Below are 19,418 nucleotides of genomic sequence, written 5' to 3' on the forward strand. Positions count from 1 at the left end.
GGCCGCTAAACCTAGGCTCCGCACCATTTCAGTTTCGGTTTCCCTGCCCCTGCTGCCCCACCCCCCGCGACGGCCCGGGGATTTGCCCAGTGATCAGTGACGTAGGGCAACCAAGGCTCCCATTGGGAGGTGGCGTTCAGCAGCGACCAATCCGGGTGCTGGTCCGGGGGGAAATCTCGGTGGAGGGCTCCGAAAAGCCGGGAGATTACCGGGCGGGGACGCGCCGTCGCCCTGGGTGCAGGCGGAGGAGCACGACCCGGAACTGACCGCTGCGGGAACGATCGACCCCAGCTCGGGATTCGCGGCCGGAGCTGGGGACCGGTGAGTAGGGGGTGCCCGGTGAGAAATGCTGCAGAGCAGCAGTCACACACGCGCCCCGGGGTCCGAGCGGCCGCATGCGGCCGCGCGGGCAGAATGGGGTCGGGCCGCCTGGCGCGCTCAGGAGAAGGGTGAAGTTCGCGCCGTCCTCCCTCCCGGCCTAATCCTCCTGCTTGGCTTGGGCCTCCATTCTCTCTCTCCTCGTGGGTCTTCCTCGCTTTCGCGTGTCCAGCTCGGGCACGCATCCATTCTTGTCTCCAGAGCCAGAAGTAATGGGGCCCAGATGACGGTCTCGTTGCTTGGAGCCGTGTAAACTGCCAATCTGGCCCCAGGACCAAAGTCATGGTGTTTTTTGTTTTGTTTTTTTCATTGGTCAGAATAAACCGGTTTAGCCACGTATACTTGGAGCTTTGCATTCACTCCTTCCTCTGGCCCATTAGCAATTCAGCATTTTCCCTACTGCTTTTCACCCTTAGGAAAGTGTGTAAATTTATCTTTGTGGAGCAAATGAGAAGCCATCACCTCCAAATTCCCAGTACATTCCAGAGTTTGGCACTACGACGGTTTGTGTGCGCTTCCTGAGAGTGATATTGGTTCATTCAACAACAAATATCAGTGTCAGGGACCCTGAGCTAAAAATCATGATTCCTAGAGTTACCCTTGCCCCAAGTTTAAAAGAATCAACTTTTTAAAAAATTGACTTTATTTTGTACCTCAAATTGCAATTCCATTTTTTTGATAGACTTTATTTTTAGAACAGTTTTAGATTTATAGAAAAATTGGGAAGCTAGTACAGAGTTCCCAGTACCCCCAAACCTTTCCCCCATTCATTTATTAACATCTTACATTAATATGGAACATTTCTTAACGATTAGTGAACCTTTACTGATACATTATTATTGGCCGACATACATACTGAATTCACATTTTCATAGTTTTTACCTAAGTACTTTTTTTGTCTCATGATTCTACCCAAGTTACCATATTCCAATTAGTTCTCATTATGCTCCCCTTGGCTGTGGCAGTTTCTCAAACTTTTTGTTATAATCTTGAGAGTTTGGAGGAATACTCCCCATATATATTATATTATGTTATATTATAGGCTGCCCCTAAGACTGGCTTACGGGTTATTGCGAGGAAGACCACAGAGGTAGATTGCCATTTTCAGCACTTCACATCAAGGGAACACGCTTTATGACTTGATGCTGGTCTTGATTACCTGGCTGAGGTAGTGCTTGTCAGGCTTCTCCACTGTAAACTTTCTCCTCCCCCACTCCTCCCTTCCATACTGTACTCTTTGGAAAGTAGTCAGACCCTGTGCAGAGGAGTGGGGAGTATGCTCCACCCTCCTTAAGAGCAACTCTGTACCTGTGTTGTCTGCAATTCTTCTGCATGAGAGATTTGTCTCTTTTGCCTTATTTATTAAGTATCATTTATTCGTATCAGTGTGGACTCATGGATATTTATTTTATCCTCAGGGTTATAATTCAATACTACTTCGTTTTGTTGCAACTTTAGCCACTGGGAGCTCTTTTCGGTTGGCCTCTGTGCCCCTTTCTAGGATGTATTTTTACAGCGTATTTTGTTGTTGAGAACACTCTTCAGTTGTGTGACCTCGCTTGAAGTCAGCTTGGCAAACTTGACATTACTCTTTCTTGTTAAGCAGTAAGGAAACTGAGGAGCAGAAAGTGGCTTCTTAGATGTCACTTCCCCCAAAGTGGGGAGGGAATGACAGGCTGGGCTCAAACTGCTGCAGAAGACCCTGCGACTGCAGTGGAGAGCCACTAGTTGGAATCGAGGCTTCTTGGGGTGACTTCAGACTAGGATCTGAATAGAAAAAGACATGGAGAATGGGAAGAAATTAATTTTGGAAAGCAAAGGCTTAATTTGGCTGGCATCCAGGATGAAAGAATCTGCCTGCAATGTGGGAGACCTGGGTTCGATCCCTGGGTTAGGAAGATCCCTTGGAGAGGGAAATGGCAACCCACTCCAGTATTCTTGCCTAGATAATTCCATGGACAGAGGAATCTGGTGGGCTACAGTTCATGGGGTAGCAAAGAATTGGACACTATTGAGCAACTAACACTAACTCACTGCAACTAACACTCACACTCACTCAGAGTGAGTTAAAATTTGCCAAGTTGGTGGAAGTGCAGTGATCCTCCCCACCCCCTACCCCCCTAAACTATATGTGTGGAGAGAGGAGATCTGGGCAATGTTTGTGGCCAGGAGTGTCTAATCGGAGGGGAGCCCTTGGAGCCTCCTGCTGAAACTTGATTGCGAAGTGGGAAGGGGAGTGTGGTGAGGGGAGAATGAGGAAGATATGGGACTCTGGAATCATAGGATAACGTTTAGCTTCACAAACATTTACAGACTTTGTGTCTGATACTGAAGATATGGAAAGATCAGTGAGACATGACCCTTGGGTTCACATCCTGGTTGGGAGAAAGATGGGTAAAAATATCAATTAGGAAGTGGTATGATAGTGGCTATAATAACAGCACCTGTAGGAGCTTCCTGAGAGGGGAATTCATTCAGCTCAAAGGTGGGGTGGTCACCGGAAGGACCGCAGATACTGGGGGATATCTGATTCAGGCCTTCAAGGATGAGCTGGAACTGGGGTGAGAAGTAGAGGTGGTGAAGAAGGAGCTGTCTTTCCAGTTCACTGTCTCTAACATTAGGCTGAAGCAGGATTCAGGGCTGGTTGGTAAGTGGGGCCCAAATTATAGGGGGCCTGTGTGTCCTGCGGTGCAGCTTTGACCTCAGGAGTTTTGAAGCAGGAGGGTGACAGGATGAATTGCACATGTTGGATGACCCTGACAGCACTTTATACAAGTGATGCTATGTTTCATCAAATCTAAGATGTCATCCATTATTTTATGTTTCACATAGAAAAAATCTTTTGCCAGTTATATTATGGCATGTCATTGACCACATTTGAAAGATGCAAACATGTGATGACATAAGTGTCTCAAATTTGATGTAAAGTAGTAACTCCCTAGCTGGTGGCTTAGGGCCCTCCTGCCTTTGGAGATTGAATGGTAAGACTGTCTCTGTCTCACTAACCCATAGTTGTTGATTTCACTGTCTCCATTTATGATCTTGAAGAAACTAAATTTGGTAAACTGGCTTTTTCCTGCCTAATAGCCAGTTGTCAAAAGAAACCAATTTGGTGACTCTTGATCTCAACAGTGACTTTATATTGCACAGTAGAAACACTGGTATCTCCAGTTCTACCTGGTTCGGTGAAATCACAGCCACCTCCGGTTTATTGAAGGGACAGAGGACCTATCCACCCTGAGCAGAGGTGAATGGCCTCTGGTGGAAGGTAGTTCATGAAATGACTTCCTCAGGTTTCAGAATTCTTGTTTGGGTAAAGGGAGTAGGGTGGACCATGTCATTGTGAAGACTTTTTCTGGCTTTTGTTTCTATGGTTTCTGTCCACCCGAGAGCCAGGAATGGCAAGGAGAGTGATAGTTTTACCCCTTACTGTGGAAACCTGTTGAGATCATCAGGCTATGCTGAAGGCACAAGTTATAGAAGGGGCAGAATCACAGGGGAGCGTGATAAGCTAGGGAAGGGTTTACGAGAGGGTCAGTTTTGTGTTGGCTCGAAAGGGCTGGGTATGAGGTGTGAGTAGGTGTTCAGATCCACCCGCATCTCATACAGGAACCGCACTGCCTGTCGAATGTAAGGAGAGGGTGCTTTCACTCAGCGTCAGCAGTAACACGTGCCCCTTGACTTCTGTCAGCACACTCCTGTTTACAAAGCCCTTCCATTGAGATGACCTCATCGGAGCCTCCTGACAAAGGAGCTGGTATTAGGGCCAGTTTTGCAGTTTGCCTGGGCGAACAAGAGAGTGTAGTGGACTGGGCCGAGGCTTCAGAACCAGACACTGCATCCTTGCCACATGCTCTTGGGCAGGTTCCTTCCCTCCGTGAACCTCAGTTTCCTGAGAAGAGTATCCTGAGCGTTAAATAACGTGAGGTGTGTAAATGGTCAGTAAGGTGGCCCATAGAAATAATGTCACCAAGAAGTTGACAGTCACCAGGCTGTTGAACCCAAACCTGAACCTGGATTCAATCTAAGATTTACACCTTGGATCTTACATGTTTTCAGCAATGCCAAAGTAAGCTGTCTTCAATATTTGTTATGCGTTCTCAATGGAGCCTATATAATGAAGCAATGGGATTGAACATAGAAATGTACCATGTTTCTTTCACTAGTTTCAGCAGACTGTCAAACAAATGCCTACGCAATTAGCATTGCTTTCCGGTCCTCTGAATTTGATCGTTTGTTCAGCACCTATGTCTTGAGCTTCTACAAATGTCTCTTGTAGAAAACATCTACAAACATCTCTCTATTATGATTTTCAGGGTCTTTGGTAGTTACAGACCCTTTACAGATTATTTTAAGAAGGAAGGAAAATTCTAGCCCTGCTCCTCAGAATTTTTCTGACTTTTATTTTTTCTTGTTGAACTTTTTAAAAGTTGTAATGGTGTTATATTATGTATGTGCATGAGTGCTCAGTCACCCAGTTGTGTCCAACTCTTTATGACCGCATGGATTGATTGTAGGCCGCTAGGCTCCTCTGTCCATAAAATTTTTCAGGCAAGAATACTGAGGTGGGTTGCCATTTCCTACTCCAGGGGATCTTCCTGACCCAGGGATCGAACCCACGTCTCTTATGTCTCCTGTATTGGCAGGCGGGTTCTTTACCACTAGCAACACCTAGAAAGCCCCTGTGCAGTCCTAAATCCTGCAGCATGCATAGCCTAAAAATACGGACATTCTCATACATAACTTTAATAAAATGCCATTAAAAATCAATAATTTCTCAATATGATCCGATACCCAGTCTTTAGTCAAGTTTCCCCTAGTTGTCCCCAAATTGTTTTATAACTTTTAAAAAAAGCCAAGATCCAAAGTATTTGCATTTGGTTGTTATTTCCCGTTAGTCTATTTATATCAAGACCAATCCTGCTTTATTTTTCATAGCTTGACTTTTTAGAAGACCGTGCCAGTTGTCTTGGGGAATGTCTCATGTTCTCGATTTGTCTGATTATTTCCTGCTGATATGGTTTATAGCTCATCTCTATCCCTTGTATTTTTGGTAAACTGAAAGTTAGGTCGAAAGATTTGATTCATTCTCATCAAACATTTTTGGCAGGACTACTGCAAAGGTGATATTGTACAATTCCTACAGCACCACATTGAGAAACATATGCCAGTCTGTCCCTTTATTAGCGATGCTGGATTTGGTCACTGGCTAAAGCCATCACCAGATCTCCCTTATCAAGGTACATTAGGGAGTAACCCACTGGGCCGTACCTTGGCACCATGGAACTGTCCTGTCCCCTAGTACCTTTCATCTCATGGTTTTAGCATCAGATGATGATCCTTGTCTTATATAGTGGGGGTTGCAAGTTGATGTTTTTCTAATTCTATTATCCCTCCTACACTTTTTCACTGGTGTTCTTCCATAATCCCTGGACAGGTTTGTTCCTCTAGTACATATGCAATCATTCATATAATGTTGGGGGTTTAAAGATCCATCAAAGTCCAGCATGGAGCCTGGGTTAAGAACCCCTGCTCCAGGTGATGAGGGTATCAGGTTTCGTGTGGACTGGGAGCCATAGCTAAGCTCTTCATAGTCCTTTTATTCATCTGGTCATTTGCAACAGAATTAATTTCCCAGCCCTAAAGATAAACACATGCCATCCTCCATTACAACAAAAGGAACAAATAACCTCAACCTTTGAACTTTCAAGCCCCTAGCAAAGTGATTGGTGAAGGGCTCCAGTGCCCACAGGAATCACCAACACTGCTGCCCACTGGTCCCAACCTTGTGTTGGAACGACAGAGGATGAGATGGCTGGATGGCATCACCAACTCGATGGATGTGAGTTTGAGCAAGCCCCAGGAGTTGATGATGGACAGGGAAGCCTGGCGTGCTGCAGTCCATGAGGTCGCAGAGAGTCAGACATGACTGAGCAACTGAACTGAACCTTGTGTTACATTTCCGAGTGCTGGGTGAGGCTCACTTCCTCAACAGACAAACCAGGGAGTTGCACCAGACAATTCCTAGACTTGTTACCATCCTTATTAACATTCTAAAAACTTGATTACCTGCATTTACCAGTTAAATTCTTTATAATCATTTCATTTGAGCTTTGTAGGTACAGGTCTTTTCCACACCCGTTACATCTCTTAAAGTCACGCATCTCTAAATCTGTTGGAGCTTCTGGTTGGAGTTCGTTGTCAGTAGTAAAATAATCCCTTACATTTGTACAGTACTTTCACTTTATAAAGCATTTTTTATATATTACTGCGTTAGATCCTCAAGAAGGAGACTTTGTATTCCTGTGTTGTTTTCTCTTTGGGGCTTTGTTTCTAGCTCATTCATGTCACTACAGTGAAAGAACTTGAAGGCCACTGAACTCTGTTGTAATGGACTTTCACGTACATAATAAGTAATCAGATTGATTTGCCTGTGGTCCCAAGGGCTTCATTCCAGCCTGGCAGTTACCTGTGCGCCCTGTCTGCTGGCTGTCTTCCCAGAGACTGCTCTGGTGGCCTTCCATGGGTCTCCTCCCCACGAGACTTTAACTGTGGAGCCCATGTGTCACCGTGGTGTTTCATCCTTACTTCCTCTCTTGCTGCCACTTTAAATTTCCACTCTTGCTTTACTTGTGCTTTGAATATTCACTGGATTTGGGAGCCAAGAGTTCTGGATTCTCTTCTAGATTCCCCCTCAATGCCATGCTTGTGCCTAATACTTTTAGCATAATTCTTTTACTCAATCCATGTAGAAACCCCTTGAAGGTAAGTATGACTCTCCCCATTTTATGGATGGATAAACTGAGGCTCAGAGTACTTAAATGAGTTTTCTCTTGTCACACAGTGTAAGGGCAGGAGGCAGTTGTTGGTTTAGTTGTGCCGAGGCTCCTAACCTCAGACAGGAAGTGCGCCAAGGCTGCAGAGGTAAACAGGACTAAAGTCTTCTGTGCTCAACTTCTGTGCTCCCTCTGAGGGCCATGCTCTCATCCACACATCCCTGTCAGAACTACCTGAAGGTTCCTCCACGTTGGTTTCAGTCACCCTTGTTAGCAGTAGAGCAGCCAGGCCAGCTGCATGGAGGGGCACAGCTGAGAACGAGTCCATTGTGGCCTGGCAGTGCTCTGCCAGCAGACTGAGTCTAAGTAGGGACCACCTCTCTAGGCCAAGTGAACCCAGTCAAAAACTCACACAGCCCAAGGAAACATCTATAAAGGACACCTGAACTCAGCCTCTTGATGCTTCTTGAGTCTTAGTAAAGAACCTCAGTGCGTTTAGTCTTTGAAACCTGAAGTCTGCAGGGCAAACAAAGGAGTCTTTTGACTGTCAAGGCCCCTCATGAATAGTTGTGCAGCCCATGCACTGCGCAAGTCAGGCAGCACTGTGCACATAATAGGTGTTGTGCATTTATATATTATGACAGTTCAGCAGGTAGTTATCTGGTGTCTTATTCTCTCGTAATCGGTACATTAAAGCAATTTTCCAGTAGATGGAAGGAAAGGGTCTTGAGGTATGAGCGTGTTCCCAAGAGTACGGCATGGACTGGTACCTGTGCTGCTCTCCCTTCTTCCAAGCTACGCACTCTGGGCCTCAGTTTCCTTATCTGTAAAATGAGGGCGTTGGACTTGAGGATCAGTAAGGTCCTTTCCCTCTGATTCTGGGGGAGCCTCATAGGAGCTGCGATTGACTGGTCGATTGCTTGGGCGGGCAGCCCCATGTGAGGCTGCCACTCCTGCCCCTCTGCTGGGCCTGCTGTTGACTCCGTGTCTGGTCCCCAAGGAGGAGAAGTCCCAGCCGGTGAACAGGGGCCCCTCTGAGCTCAGGACACCATGGCCGCGTCGGCACCACTGCGGAGTCTGGAAGAGGAGGTGACCTGCTCCATCTGCCTCGATTACCTGCGGGACCCGGTGACCATTGACTGTGGCCACGTCTTCTGCCGCAGTTGTACCACTGACGTCCGCCCCGTCTCAGGGGGCCGCCCCGTCTGCCCCCTGTGCAAGAAGCCTTTTAAGAAGGAGAATATCCGGCCAGTGTGGCAGCTGGCCAGCCTGGTGGAGAACATTGAGCGGCTGAAAGTGGACAGGGGCCGGCAGCTGGGGGAGGCGGCCCAGGAGCAGGTGGACGTGAGGCTGTGCGAGCGGCACCGGGAGAAGCTGCACTACTACTGCGAGGACGACGGCAAGCTGCTGTGCGTCATGTGCCGGGAGTCCCGGGAGCACAGGCCGCACTCGGCTGTCCTCGTGGAGAAGGCAGCCCAGCCCCACAGGGTAAGCCCTCCACTCCCCTGCGGGGAGGGATGCTCTGCTCGGCGCCCACCCGGAGGCGAGGCCTGGCGCAGGCCCCTCGGAAGGCTTCTCGCTGGCCAGGGACTCAGCCTGAGCCCACCCTCCTGCCTCAGCCCAGAGCATCCCCACTGCTTGTCTTTCTGCAGGAAAAAATCCTGAACCACCTGAGTACCCTAAGGAGAGACAGAGACAAAATTCAGGGCTTTCAGGCCAAGGGTGAAGCTGATATCCAGGCTGCACTGGTAAGTGAGGCTGTCGAGGGAGAGAGATCCCTGAGGCAGGCGATCGGCCGTGTGGAGCAGGAGCTCCTGAGCTTGTAGAGACACAGCTGGGAGGCCACTGGCTCCCTGGGAGAGGAGCCCCAACCAGGCTGGCAGCGGGAGACCTGGGTTTTGGACCACACCCTGCCAGTCTGAGGTCTGCGGGCTTGGCCTGCTTGCTCATCTCACAAGTGAGGGGGTTGCCTGGATGTCGGCTAAGGTCTTTCTCCTTCTGTGATTCACCTCAGCTGCAGGGCCTGTTTGCTCAGCAGAGTCAGGGTGTGAGGAACTGAGGATGGCCTGGCTTCATCCTTCATTTCGAAGAGCGGAAGAGAGACATGGTTCCTGAGAGTGAGGGAAGCCAGAGGGTTTGGAAGGAGGGAACTGGCTCCAAGAAGAGAACTGAGAGGGGTGGGCGTAGCCAGGCCTGACCAGCTCTGAGGACGCTGTGTGTAGTGAGTTCATGGTTGCCTGTAGTTAGGAAACAGAGGCAGCGCATTGAGTGCTTGGTTAGAGAGGGGATCAGGAAGGGAAAAAACTGATAAGAGATTCCTGTTTTCTGGGGGAAAGTCAGTTGGGGAAGCGGGCACTGGAGGGTGGAGGGATGTTGGGGCCAGTCCATGCGGTGAGCAGGTGGCCCCCAGGAGAGGGACAGGGTGAGGCAGGAGACGGCCCAACCCGAGCAGTGCCTCCAGGCGTCCAGTGTGCAAGGATGCTGACGAGGTCCCAGCCTGGACTCAGCAGGGAGATTTGAAGACAAGAAGGGGCATGGTCCTGGTCGTAGACATTCCAGAGTTTCACTGAGGAAAGAAGAGATAGTCCTGTGTGGCAAGGATAGTGTGCACGCAGATATTTTACACATACTGGGGAGGATGCTGAAGAGAGGGTTAGTCAGGCTTGAATAAAATTAATCAAGGGAAACGTCCTGGAAGAGGCAGCACATGCCAGTTGGAAACTGTGTTGGCTCATAGTGTTCCTCAGAGGGCCCCGGGACATACTGGTTTACCTAGAACAGGTGATGGCAGGCACTCAGGCTTCCAGTCCTGTGAGGGAACTGACCTGACTGAATTATCGTGTCTTCCCTGAGGAAAGGAGGTTGCCCCAGGAAGGCTCCAAAGCCCCTTCCAGCCCGGACACTGTAAACTCATGAATGGGGTTAGCGAGTGGTGAAGAGCCAGCATATGCACCCCCACACCAGATCCTGGAGGGGTCTTCCCCCCGGGGTGGAGGTGTCACCCCCTTCTCCCCCTTCCCACCCCTGCAGAAGAAGCTCCAGGACCAGAGGCAGTGCATCGTGGCTGAGTTTGAGCAGGGCCACCAGTTCCTGAGGGAGCGGGAGCAGCACCTGCTGGGCCAGCTGGCGAAGCTGGAGCAGGAGCTCACAGAGGGCAGGGAGAAGTTCAAGACCAGGGGCGTCGGGGAGCTTGCCCGGCTGGCGCAGGTCATCTCTGAGCTGGAGGGCAAGGTGCAGCAGCCGGCTGCAGAGCTCATACAGGTGAGAGACCTCCCTGGGGCAGGGAGCCGGGAGACCAGGACGGCAGGCATGGCCCTGCCTCTCCCTCATGGGACCTTGGAGAGTCTCTTCTTCCCGGGGCCTCCATTTTCTCATCGTGGAGATGATGCTCTTTATCCCCACCACTCACTGCAGCGATTGCATGAGCGTAAAATGAGACTGCTGGCACGATGTCACTTCAAAAAGTAAACTTTCTACGAGCAAGAGTTTACAGTCTTGAGAAGTGCTGTAGAAATGAAAGGGAAGCTTGTTAGTATTTTCGTTACTATTCTCTATTCTCATTACTGCTGTCACCAGCCTATCTTCTAACAAGTCACTGACAGATGCTGGTCCAGGGGAGGCTTTTTATGGTTCTGGAGATGAGGAAGCCTGTGGGGTCAGGGGTGGCTGAAGGATGGCTGAATGGTGGCTTCTCTTAAGAACCCAGAGGATCTGGAGGAGATGGGCAGCTGGGGAAGGGAGTCAGAAGACAGGTTTTCTCTGGGCCTGTGGCATCAGCCTCAGAGAATCGGGTGGAGAGCAGTCAGGGTGCCTCTGGGGCACCTCCTGGAGGAGGCAGCTTTGATACTGGAAGAGGGAGGGTCATGGATTGGAATCATGGATGGTTGCTAAGTTGAAATGACACCACAACCCCTTCCACCGGGAGCCTCCCAAAGGAGTCACACTGTCTTGAACAGGGCTTTGAACTGCCTTTGGGTTGAGCATGCGCAATCCCTCTGCCCCCCGCCCCACAGGCCAGGAGAAGGCCTGTATAATGACCTCCTCCACGTGCATGGTGGGGGATGGCTGGCCTGTCTGTTGGCAGCAGAACCACCCAGGACGTCTAGGGAAACGCTGGCCCTGGCCCGTGGCAGGGGACGTTGGGGGAGATGGTGAGGCCCCCAGGTACGTGTGCCGCACAGGTGGCCTCTGCCTGCCTCTCTATCATTGTGGATTCTGACTCAAACATTGGGAACTCTTCCACTCCAGCCCTCAGTGATGAAGTCTTGGAGGACCAGAGGGTGGAAGAGTTCATCCCAGGCCGTGGGGCAGATCAGGAAGTGAGTCAGAGCTCCAGCCTGGGTGTCCTGACTCCCAGGCCTCCGTCCTCTTGCTCTTCTTTTCTCTCACTTTGTCCAGAATGTCTCTCTGGCTCCTTCCTTTCCTCCTCTGTCATTCTGTTCCCTCAGGTTTCTCGCTCAGACTCTGGCTAGATCCCTTGCTGTCTCCCCTCTCCCTCTCTCCCTCCCCTTCAGGGGTGCACATCCTTCCTCTCCCCACAGCCGCCAGTCACTGCTACTGTGTGGGTGTGTACTTGTGGAACAGAGAGGGACACAGCTAGGGTGCTGGGGGGCGGAGGTGCGGTTGCGTCTGCCCAGAGGGGAGCTTCTCCCCAGTCCGCCTGGAAGAGCTTTGTGGGCTGGCAGAAGCCCAGCCTTCAGAGCCTCTGGGACCACTCAGATAGAAGGCACCCCTGGGGCCGGGTGGGAGGAGGGAGGGAGAGAAAGTGGATGTCTGCTGGAGGTCAGCGCGGGAGTGTGGCGCTGGTGGGTTTTGTCTGTGTGTGTTTGGTCTGTCTTTGCTGAAGGGACTTGGACAGCTAACTCCTGCCCTGGCGTTAGTATTTCTCCAGAGATTGACAGTACAGTAAGGATGGGCCAGTAAGGATGAGGCCCAACTAAGGCAGGGGCCCTGATCCAAAATCTGGTAGAGCAATACAGGAGAGGGAGAAGCAGCAGGACAGGAGATAAATACAGAGGCCTCTTGACAAAGGTGAGAGAGTAGGAAAGATCTCTGGAGCAGCACTGTTAGGAGGAGGTTTAAGGGAGCTAGGGGAGAGGGGAACATCTCTGGAGGGTACCAGGAACCAGTTCCTTGGTTCAGCCCAGGGTGGGCCTTGCAGGGTCGAGTGGCAATCGGCGACTCTGCCTTCCACTGTTGGGTGCCATCCACACCCATGAAGAACCTTCGGGTTCTTACTACCCAGCATTGCTGTGATTCCTGCCCCAGGCTTGCTGCTCTGATTGCCTCTTTCACCACAGCCCCAGGAGGTGGAGGTGGGGGTGGGGGGCCCTCCAGGAGCCTTGGGCGGGTTGCTTCCCTGTAGAGGCCCCGGGTGTGAAGCTTCAGGTCATCTCAGGACTCCCAGGTCTCCCCTAGTGCGGCCTTTGGGAGAAGGGTTCCTGCACGGGTGCTCTGGGTCCCATCCTCTCTGGGCGCTCACAGCCTGCCCTTAGATGAGCCTCAGTCTCTCTCTGTGAGACTCCAGTAGCAGCTCCTGTGTCCCACAGTCCAGCCTCTTAGCTCCCTAATCCTGCCCACCCCCTGCCCATTTATTTGCCTTTTTATGCCACGTATCCCTTGTGGCTCAGCTGGTAAAGAATCCGCCTGTAATGTGGCAGACTGGGTTCGATCCCTGGGTTGGGAAGATCCCCTGGAGAACGGAAAGGCTACCCACTCCAGTATTCTGGTCTGGAGAATTCCATGGGCTGTATAGTTCATGGGGTCGCAAAGAGTCGGACACGACTGAGCAACTTTCACTTTGCTGAGAGAGTTGTTGGCATATACTGTCTCAGATTTATCACCACTCTGGAACTGGCTTGGACTTGTTTTGAGGAACCGAGTAGAAGGGCAAGTCTCTGGGCAGTTCCTTCATGGTGGCATACCGATGTAGCTCTCACCTGTTTGATGGCCTCTCGGGAGCAAGACCCCAAGTTCTTCCTGAAATTTGCTGAAACAGTCTGCTATAGGCACAATTCGATGATTTCATTTGTTTCCCAAATTTCACTCTCTCAAAGAGGTCACGCTGCCCCCACCCTTACCCAGTCCCCCTCCAGGCTACTCTCTTCCTATAGCACTCATCACTTACTGGCATTATCTAATGAATTTGTTAGGTTGACTCTTTGCTGTCTGCTTCCCCCTGTTAAGAGATTTGTGTCTCTTTTTTCTCTTGTTCTATCCCCACTTCTAGAGTGGCACCTGACACACAGGAAGCACTTAATATTTGTGGAAGAAGTGAAAGGAAAGCAAAAATTAATATAAAGTGTTATGGAGGCTTTAGACTCACAAAAAGGAAATAACCAGCATCTGACAAGAACCCCCTCCCCAGTATGCCCAGTATGTGTCACACCTGGCATGTGCTGCCTCCCTGGCCACACTGTACTGCCCTAGTCAGGGCATCATTACTCTTGCCGGTCCACAAAACAGTCTCCAGACTGCCCCCCATGTCGGCATTGCTTCTCTTAATCCATTCTGTACAGGATGGCCAAGTGCTTGATCACTTAGGATTTTGGCTAGCTACTATACCAAGCAAGTTATTTCTCTCCCAGTGACAGTTCAGACATGAGGGGTCTGGAGCTGTCAGGGCAGCTCTCCATGTGATCAGCCAGGGAGTTGGTTACTTCATCTGGTGGCTTCACTAACTCAAGGGATGTTGTCCTCAGCTCTGTAGCCAAAGTTGGGCTTACCTGTGTTTCCAAAACTGAGCCAAGCAAAAAGAGGAAGAAGAATGAATTTTTTTTTTTTTAAGGACATAACCCCAAAATTATAGCCATTGCTTCCTTTTACATTCCCGTTGGCTGGAACTTAGTCACATGACCATACCTGGTTGCAGGGGCATCTGGGAAATGTAGTCTTTGATGTTGCTCCGCCCAGCTGTTATTTCACACATTCTATTACCACTCCAGTACTCTTGCCTGGAAAATCCCATGGACGGAGGAGCCTGGTAGGCTGCAGTCCATGGGGTCGCTAAGAGTCGGACACGACTGAGCGACTTCACTTTCACTTTTCCCTTTCATGCACTGGAGAAGGAAACGGCAACCCCCTCCAGTATTCTTGCCTGGAGAATCCCAGGGACGGCGGAGCCTGGTGGGCTGCCATCTATGGGGTCACACAGAATCTGACACGACTGAAGCAACTTAGCAGCAGCAGCAGCATTACTACAGGGAAGAAGGGGAGAATGGATTCTAGAGGGTTCTTAGCAGTCTCAGCCACTGTGAAGCAGATCACATACAATCACTCCCCTATTTGAAACTCTTTCGTGGCTTCTGAATGTGGCACAGAATTTGAACTCCTCACTGTGCCTGCCCAGCCCTGCATGATTCAGCTCCTGCCACCTTTGCCAACCCCTTTCTCACTCCGCTTTCCTCCCACTCTTCACCTGGCCAGCACCTTCTCCTTCACATCTGAGCACAAGTGTCATCCTCTCAGAGAAATTGGCTCAGTCATCCCTTTGCCCCCCTCCATTCGCTCTGTCATTGTGATTATTTTGTTTGTTTTCTTTTTGTTTTATCCTTTGCTGCCGCTAGAATGTCAGCTTCATAAGGAAAAAACTATTTGTTCACTGATGCAACCTGGTCTCTAATAGTGTTGATACATATGAATGAAGTCTTCTTTAATTCACACTGATGCTTGGCTTTCTTCCCTTCCAGGACACCAGAGACTTCTTAAACAGGTAACAGAGTTTCGTTTTCATAATGCACCTCATTCCCTTGTACCTGTGTCTCCTCCCCTTTTCCTTGGCCATGATCCAAATTAGTGGCATGTGATATGGGGTCAGAGGTACCCACATCCCAGGGTTCATCACAATGACCTTGTCTCCTGGAAGCAAGTACACATCCTGGAGAACTGGTGGAGACTTGGTTTGTACCGGAGCAAGTTCTCTGTATAATCTCCACTCCTGGGCCCACTAGCCTCGTCTGAGATGGGACAGGATGGTGTGAGGACACACCTTGGTAGACAAAAGGGCTCTGGATGTTGAGTCTGCTAGTGGTTGTAAGTCCTGGCTCAGCCTTGAACTGAGTACCTTTGAGGGCCTGTTTCTCTGTTATCTGGGATAATCATACCTTTCCCTCCTCCTTCATAAATTGTCATGAAGATTGAGAGAAATGTAAGAGGAGCTAAGTAACAGGTTTGTCTGTCATCTTCTCAGGTATCCACGGAAGAAGTTCTGGATTGGGAAACCCATTGCTCGAGTAGTTAAAAAAAAGACAGGAGAATTCTCAGATAAACTTCAGTCTCTTCAGCGAGGCCTGCGAGAATTCCAGGGTAAGGGTTGGGGAAGGTCTTGGGGCGGGAACAGGACTGGGTGCTGCTTTGAGAAGAAGGTACCTGGCTCCTTACTGTGTGTGTCTGAGCTCATTCCTCTGAGGTCTCCTGGGGTTTTCTTTCTCCATCTTCTTCACGGATGGAGCCTTGGCACAAAATTAATACTGTTTGAGTGAGAAATAGGCTCCTAAGTTTGCTGAGCTCAAGGGTCATTGCTGTCCATTTTTCCTCTCCAGGGAAGCTGCTGAGAGACTTAGAATATAAGACTGGTGAGTATTGTTGGGGTCCTTTAATGGACCAGAACCTGGTGGTATGGAGTCGACGATAAGAAAGTAAAGGAAAGAAGGAAGGAAGGAAAGAGGCTGATATTCTCTGGTTTACACAGGAAGCCAATATAACTCTAAGACAAAGAGTTAGCACTGCCTACGTAGGCTCCAGGCACCCTCTCGAAGAGGTCTTGAAAGCCCGGTCAAGTAAGTAGGCACAGCGGACCCCTGTGCTCCATAGAAGCAGCCTGAAGGAGAGAGAGAGAGAGAGAAATAAAGAAAGACATGAGAACCACAAGGGCGTTTATTCAACATATCGTGGGCATATATATACTGTCTTACAGGATAGCTTTTTCAGCAGAGATAGGGATCAAAATTCTTACAAATTACCAAGGAGACATAAAGCTCAAAGAGAGGATTGTAAATAATCACTTGCCATATCAGAAAGGAAGAAGGTTGTAAGTAGTTACTTTTCACCGTATGGAAAAGCTAATGGAAAAGCTAACGAAGAAAATGCATGCATTCCTTGTTCCAGGGAGCCGCTTGCGGCTCCTCTAGCACCTGCATTCAGGAGCTAATAAGGAACAGAGGATTTATGCAAGACCCAAAAACAGCACACAGGAAGTCTCCTGTTAAATGCTTCCTGACAAGTATCCAAATGGTTGTTCCCAGATTTATCACAAAGAGTACTCTCCCCACAATGTCCTGCTGCCCCCCGATAGCCCGCCCTCTCGTCCAGCAGGGACAGTTTCCCAGCTGCACATCTGAAGCCCCTGCCTTGTATTTTCTGACCCATCTGCTGCTCTTCAGTCGGGAGTAGAAGCTTCCACTTGATAGTCTGACCCCTCCTGCCCCAGGGTTGGTTATTTTGTCTCGGAGGTCCTGCCACCAGCCCTTTGACTTAGTCCCTGTGACTGACTTCCTTCTCATATGCCTGATCACATGGCTCCTGTGTTTGGAGCAAACTGCTGTGGCTTCGTAAGACCAGAGACTCTCTCTGCCCCAAGCCCCACTGTGTGCTCCCTCTGGCCCTGCCTTCACCGCAGACCCACGAGGGGCCTGGTCACACTGCCGCAGGCGTGGCACATACTCCTTGGGTCATGCAGCATGGCAGCCCTGCCATGGAGACTGGGTCCCCTGCCGGCCTTCTGGTGACGCCGTTGCTTCTTCCTCTGTCCCCACAGTGAGCGTCACCCTCGACCCACAGTCGGCCAGTGGGTACCTGCAGCTGTCGGAGGACTGGAAGTGCGTGACCTACAGCGGCTTGTACCAGGGCGCATACCTGCACCCCCAGCAGTTTGACTGTGAGCCGGGGGTGCTGGGCAGTAAGGGCTTCACCTGGGGCAAGGTCTACTGGGAGGTGGAGGTGGAGAGGGAGGGCTGGTCCGAGGATGAAGACGAGGGGGACGAGGCGGAAGAAGGGGAGGAGGAGGAGGAGGAAGAGGAGGCCGGCTACAGGGACGGATACGACGACTGGGAGACGGACGAGGACGAGGAGTCGCTGGGGGATGAAGAGGAAGAGGCGGAGGAGGAGGAGGAGGAAGTTCTGGAAAGCTGCTTGGTGGGGGTGGCCAGAGACTCGGTGAAGAGGAAGGGAGACCTCTCCCTGCGGCCGGAGGACGGCGTGTGGGCACTGCGCCTCTCCTCCGCCGGCATCTGGGCCAACACCAGCCCTGAGGCTGAGCTCTTCCCGGCGCTGCGGCCCCGGAGAGTGGGCATCGCCCTGGATTACGAAGGGGGCACCGTGACTTTCACCAACGCGGAGTCCCAGGAACTCATCTACACCTTCACTGCCACCTTCACCCGGCGCCTGCTGCCCTTCCTGTGGCTCAAGTGGCCGGGAACGCGCCTCCTGCTGAGACCCTGAGCCCCAACTCCCGGCCCCACACCCGCCGACGTGTCTCTTCCCTGGAATTCTGGGCTCTGTGAGAGGAGGTGTCTGGCCGGAGCACCTGGAGCAGGCAAGGGAAGGGGCCCCGTGTCCGCTGCCGTTCCCTCCCTGCGGCTGTGGCCCCTTTGGGACCTCTTCCAGTGCTGTTCCATCCATCCTGCCCTGGGGCTCTTCTCCCTGCCCCTGGGGTTCCTGTGCTCACTTCCAACTCTGAAGTCCACAAGGGCTCCTCCCTCCCGATCCCCACTGCCTTTGGCGCAGCTCTGCCCTCCAATCCCATGGCTTCCCCTTTGCCCAAATCCCCTTCTGCTGCCTGCCTCTGCAGCACTCTGAGCATGCGTACGGCCACCCCAACTCAGAGTTAAATGTACATGAAAATGTCCCAGGTCAATTAAGCCACCTGGAGTGCAAGTAGAAAGCATCTCCTCGTAAGGTGCAGGGCAGAATCCATGCTTCTCTGAGACCAGGGCTGAGGTTTCCATCACTAGGAGGCGAGACTCCCTGAAGCCATCTGTGGTCTCGGGAATGAATCTAGATACGTACATCTTTGGGGTAACAGTTTTGGTCGGTGGTCAGTAAATTGTCTCTGTAAGTTGGTCCTTGTGAGGAGGGTCTCTAAAAGAATCCAGAATATCCTGCCCTTGGTCGGTTCATATAGAAGCACCAAGGCAAATATTCAGTCAAACAAAACCTCCCCTGCCCTGGAAGCCCTGGTCGGTGCTGCAGCGGGATATTAAGCTTCTGTCACTGGCTCTCCTCGACATCCAGGTTCCATTTTCCTAGGAGTGGGGCTGTGAGAAGGGCAGCAGGGGTCCCCAGCAACCCACCAGGTCTGCATGTCAAGAGAGGGATGAGAGCATATCCTCGTTGCCCCTGGGCCCAGCCCCCAGTCCCAGCCTCTGTCCAGGCTCCACTCGTGCCCACAGTTTAGCACAAGCTCGTGCTCCAGCCAGATTACCTCGCAGCCTTTATTCTTATCCATTCCAGGCATTCTGCCAATCTCCTGCTGACTAATTTTAACCCCTCCTCTGCTCTAGGACACTGTTCCCAGCTGCTGTGGATCTCGGGGTCTCTTAGCTGCCACATTGTCTGAAGTTGCGCTCTTTGTATGTTTCACATGCTGCCTGAGTCACATGTACATTCTGATTTCTGCCTCTAGTTTTGTAAGCTCATTGAGGACGGATACCATGTCTTCTACTTGTCTTGTATTCTCCATGACACCTAGTTCAGTGCTGCGCACAGAGTAGGTGCTCAATAAAAACTTGTTGAATGAACAGCCTGGATTCATATGTATTTAATTGTGACCCAGGTATCACCAGACCTTCACAGTCTGTGGCCACACAAAAGTTCCATTGATAGCAGTAGGCCACCAGGGTTTTTCTACGGTGCCCCTTCTGGGTCCTTTAAAACTCTGCAGCTTTGCTCACTGCCCTCTGCCTGCACACACATGCTGTCATTGCTGGAAGTCCCCAAAGAAGAGCTTCACCTGGGACACAGACCAGCCAATGCCAAGGTTCCAGCTTGTTCTTCCTCTCCTGCAGTGGTGACCCGGTGCTGCGATCCAGCTACTGTAGAGCAGGGTCTCCCGTGAGAAGGATGACGTCCAATACAGCACCCCCACAATCCTTCCCTGAAAAATAAGAGTGCCCCAACAGAGATGTAACCTACAGAGTCACTTCTCCCTCCTGACATTCAGTTGTTTCACCATTTGTCTGTTCTTTTTTTGATTTTTTTAAAATTGTCATCTTAAAGGTAGGAAAGGGAGGACTACAGAAAGTACCTCTAGGATTATACTAAATTTCA

At 50.7% G+C, this 19,418-nt stretch overlaps 1 protein-coding gene across 2 annotated transcripts; it reads left to right on the plus strand.

Annotated features, from left to right (window-relative positions):
* Positions 1-210: 210 nt before the first annotated feature.
* LOC145518400 (tripartite motif-containing protein 26) lies at positions 211-18,889 on the plus strand. Of its 2 annotated transcripts, XR_014062860.1 has the most exons (9): positions 211-321; positions 8,155-8,642; positions 8,807-8,902; positions 10,185-10,415; positions 14,843-14,865; positions 15,343-15,458; positions 15,695-15,727; positions 16,909-17,685; positions 18,653-18,889. XR_014062860.1 is itself a non-coding variant. In XM_081522854.1 (8 exons), the coding sequence occupies exons 2-8, from the start codon at positions 8,205-8,207 to the stop codon at positions 17,589-17,591; spliced, it is 1,620 nt and encodes a 539-aa protein (XP_081378980.1). In that variant the 5' UTR covers positions 211-321; positions 8,155-8,204; the 3' UTR covers positions 17,592-18,889. The 2 variants fall into 2 exon arrangements, 1 of the variants encoding a protein (XP_081378980.1); XM_081522854.1 differs by having other exon boundaries at positions 16,909-18,889.
* Positions 18,890-19,418: the final 529 nt, after the last annotated feature.

The sequence above is a fragment of the Giraffa tippelskirchi genome, chromosome 8 (assembly GCF_054371585.1).
Source record: "Giraffa tippelskirchi isolate mGirTip1 chromosome 8, T2T-mGirTip1v1.2.pri, whole genome shotgun sequence".
Lineage (NCBI taxonomy): Eukaryota > Metazoa > Chordata > Mammalia > Artiodactyla > Giraffidae > Giraffa > Giraffa tippelskirchi.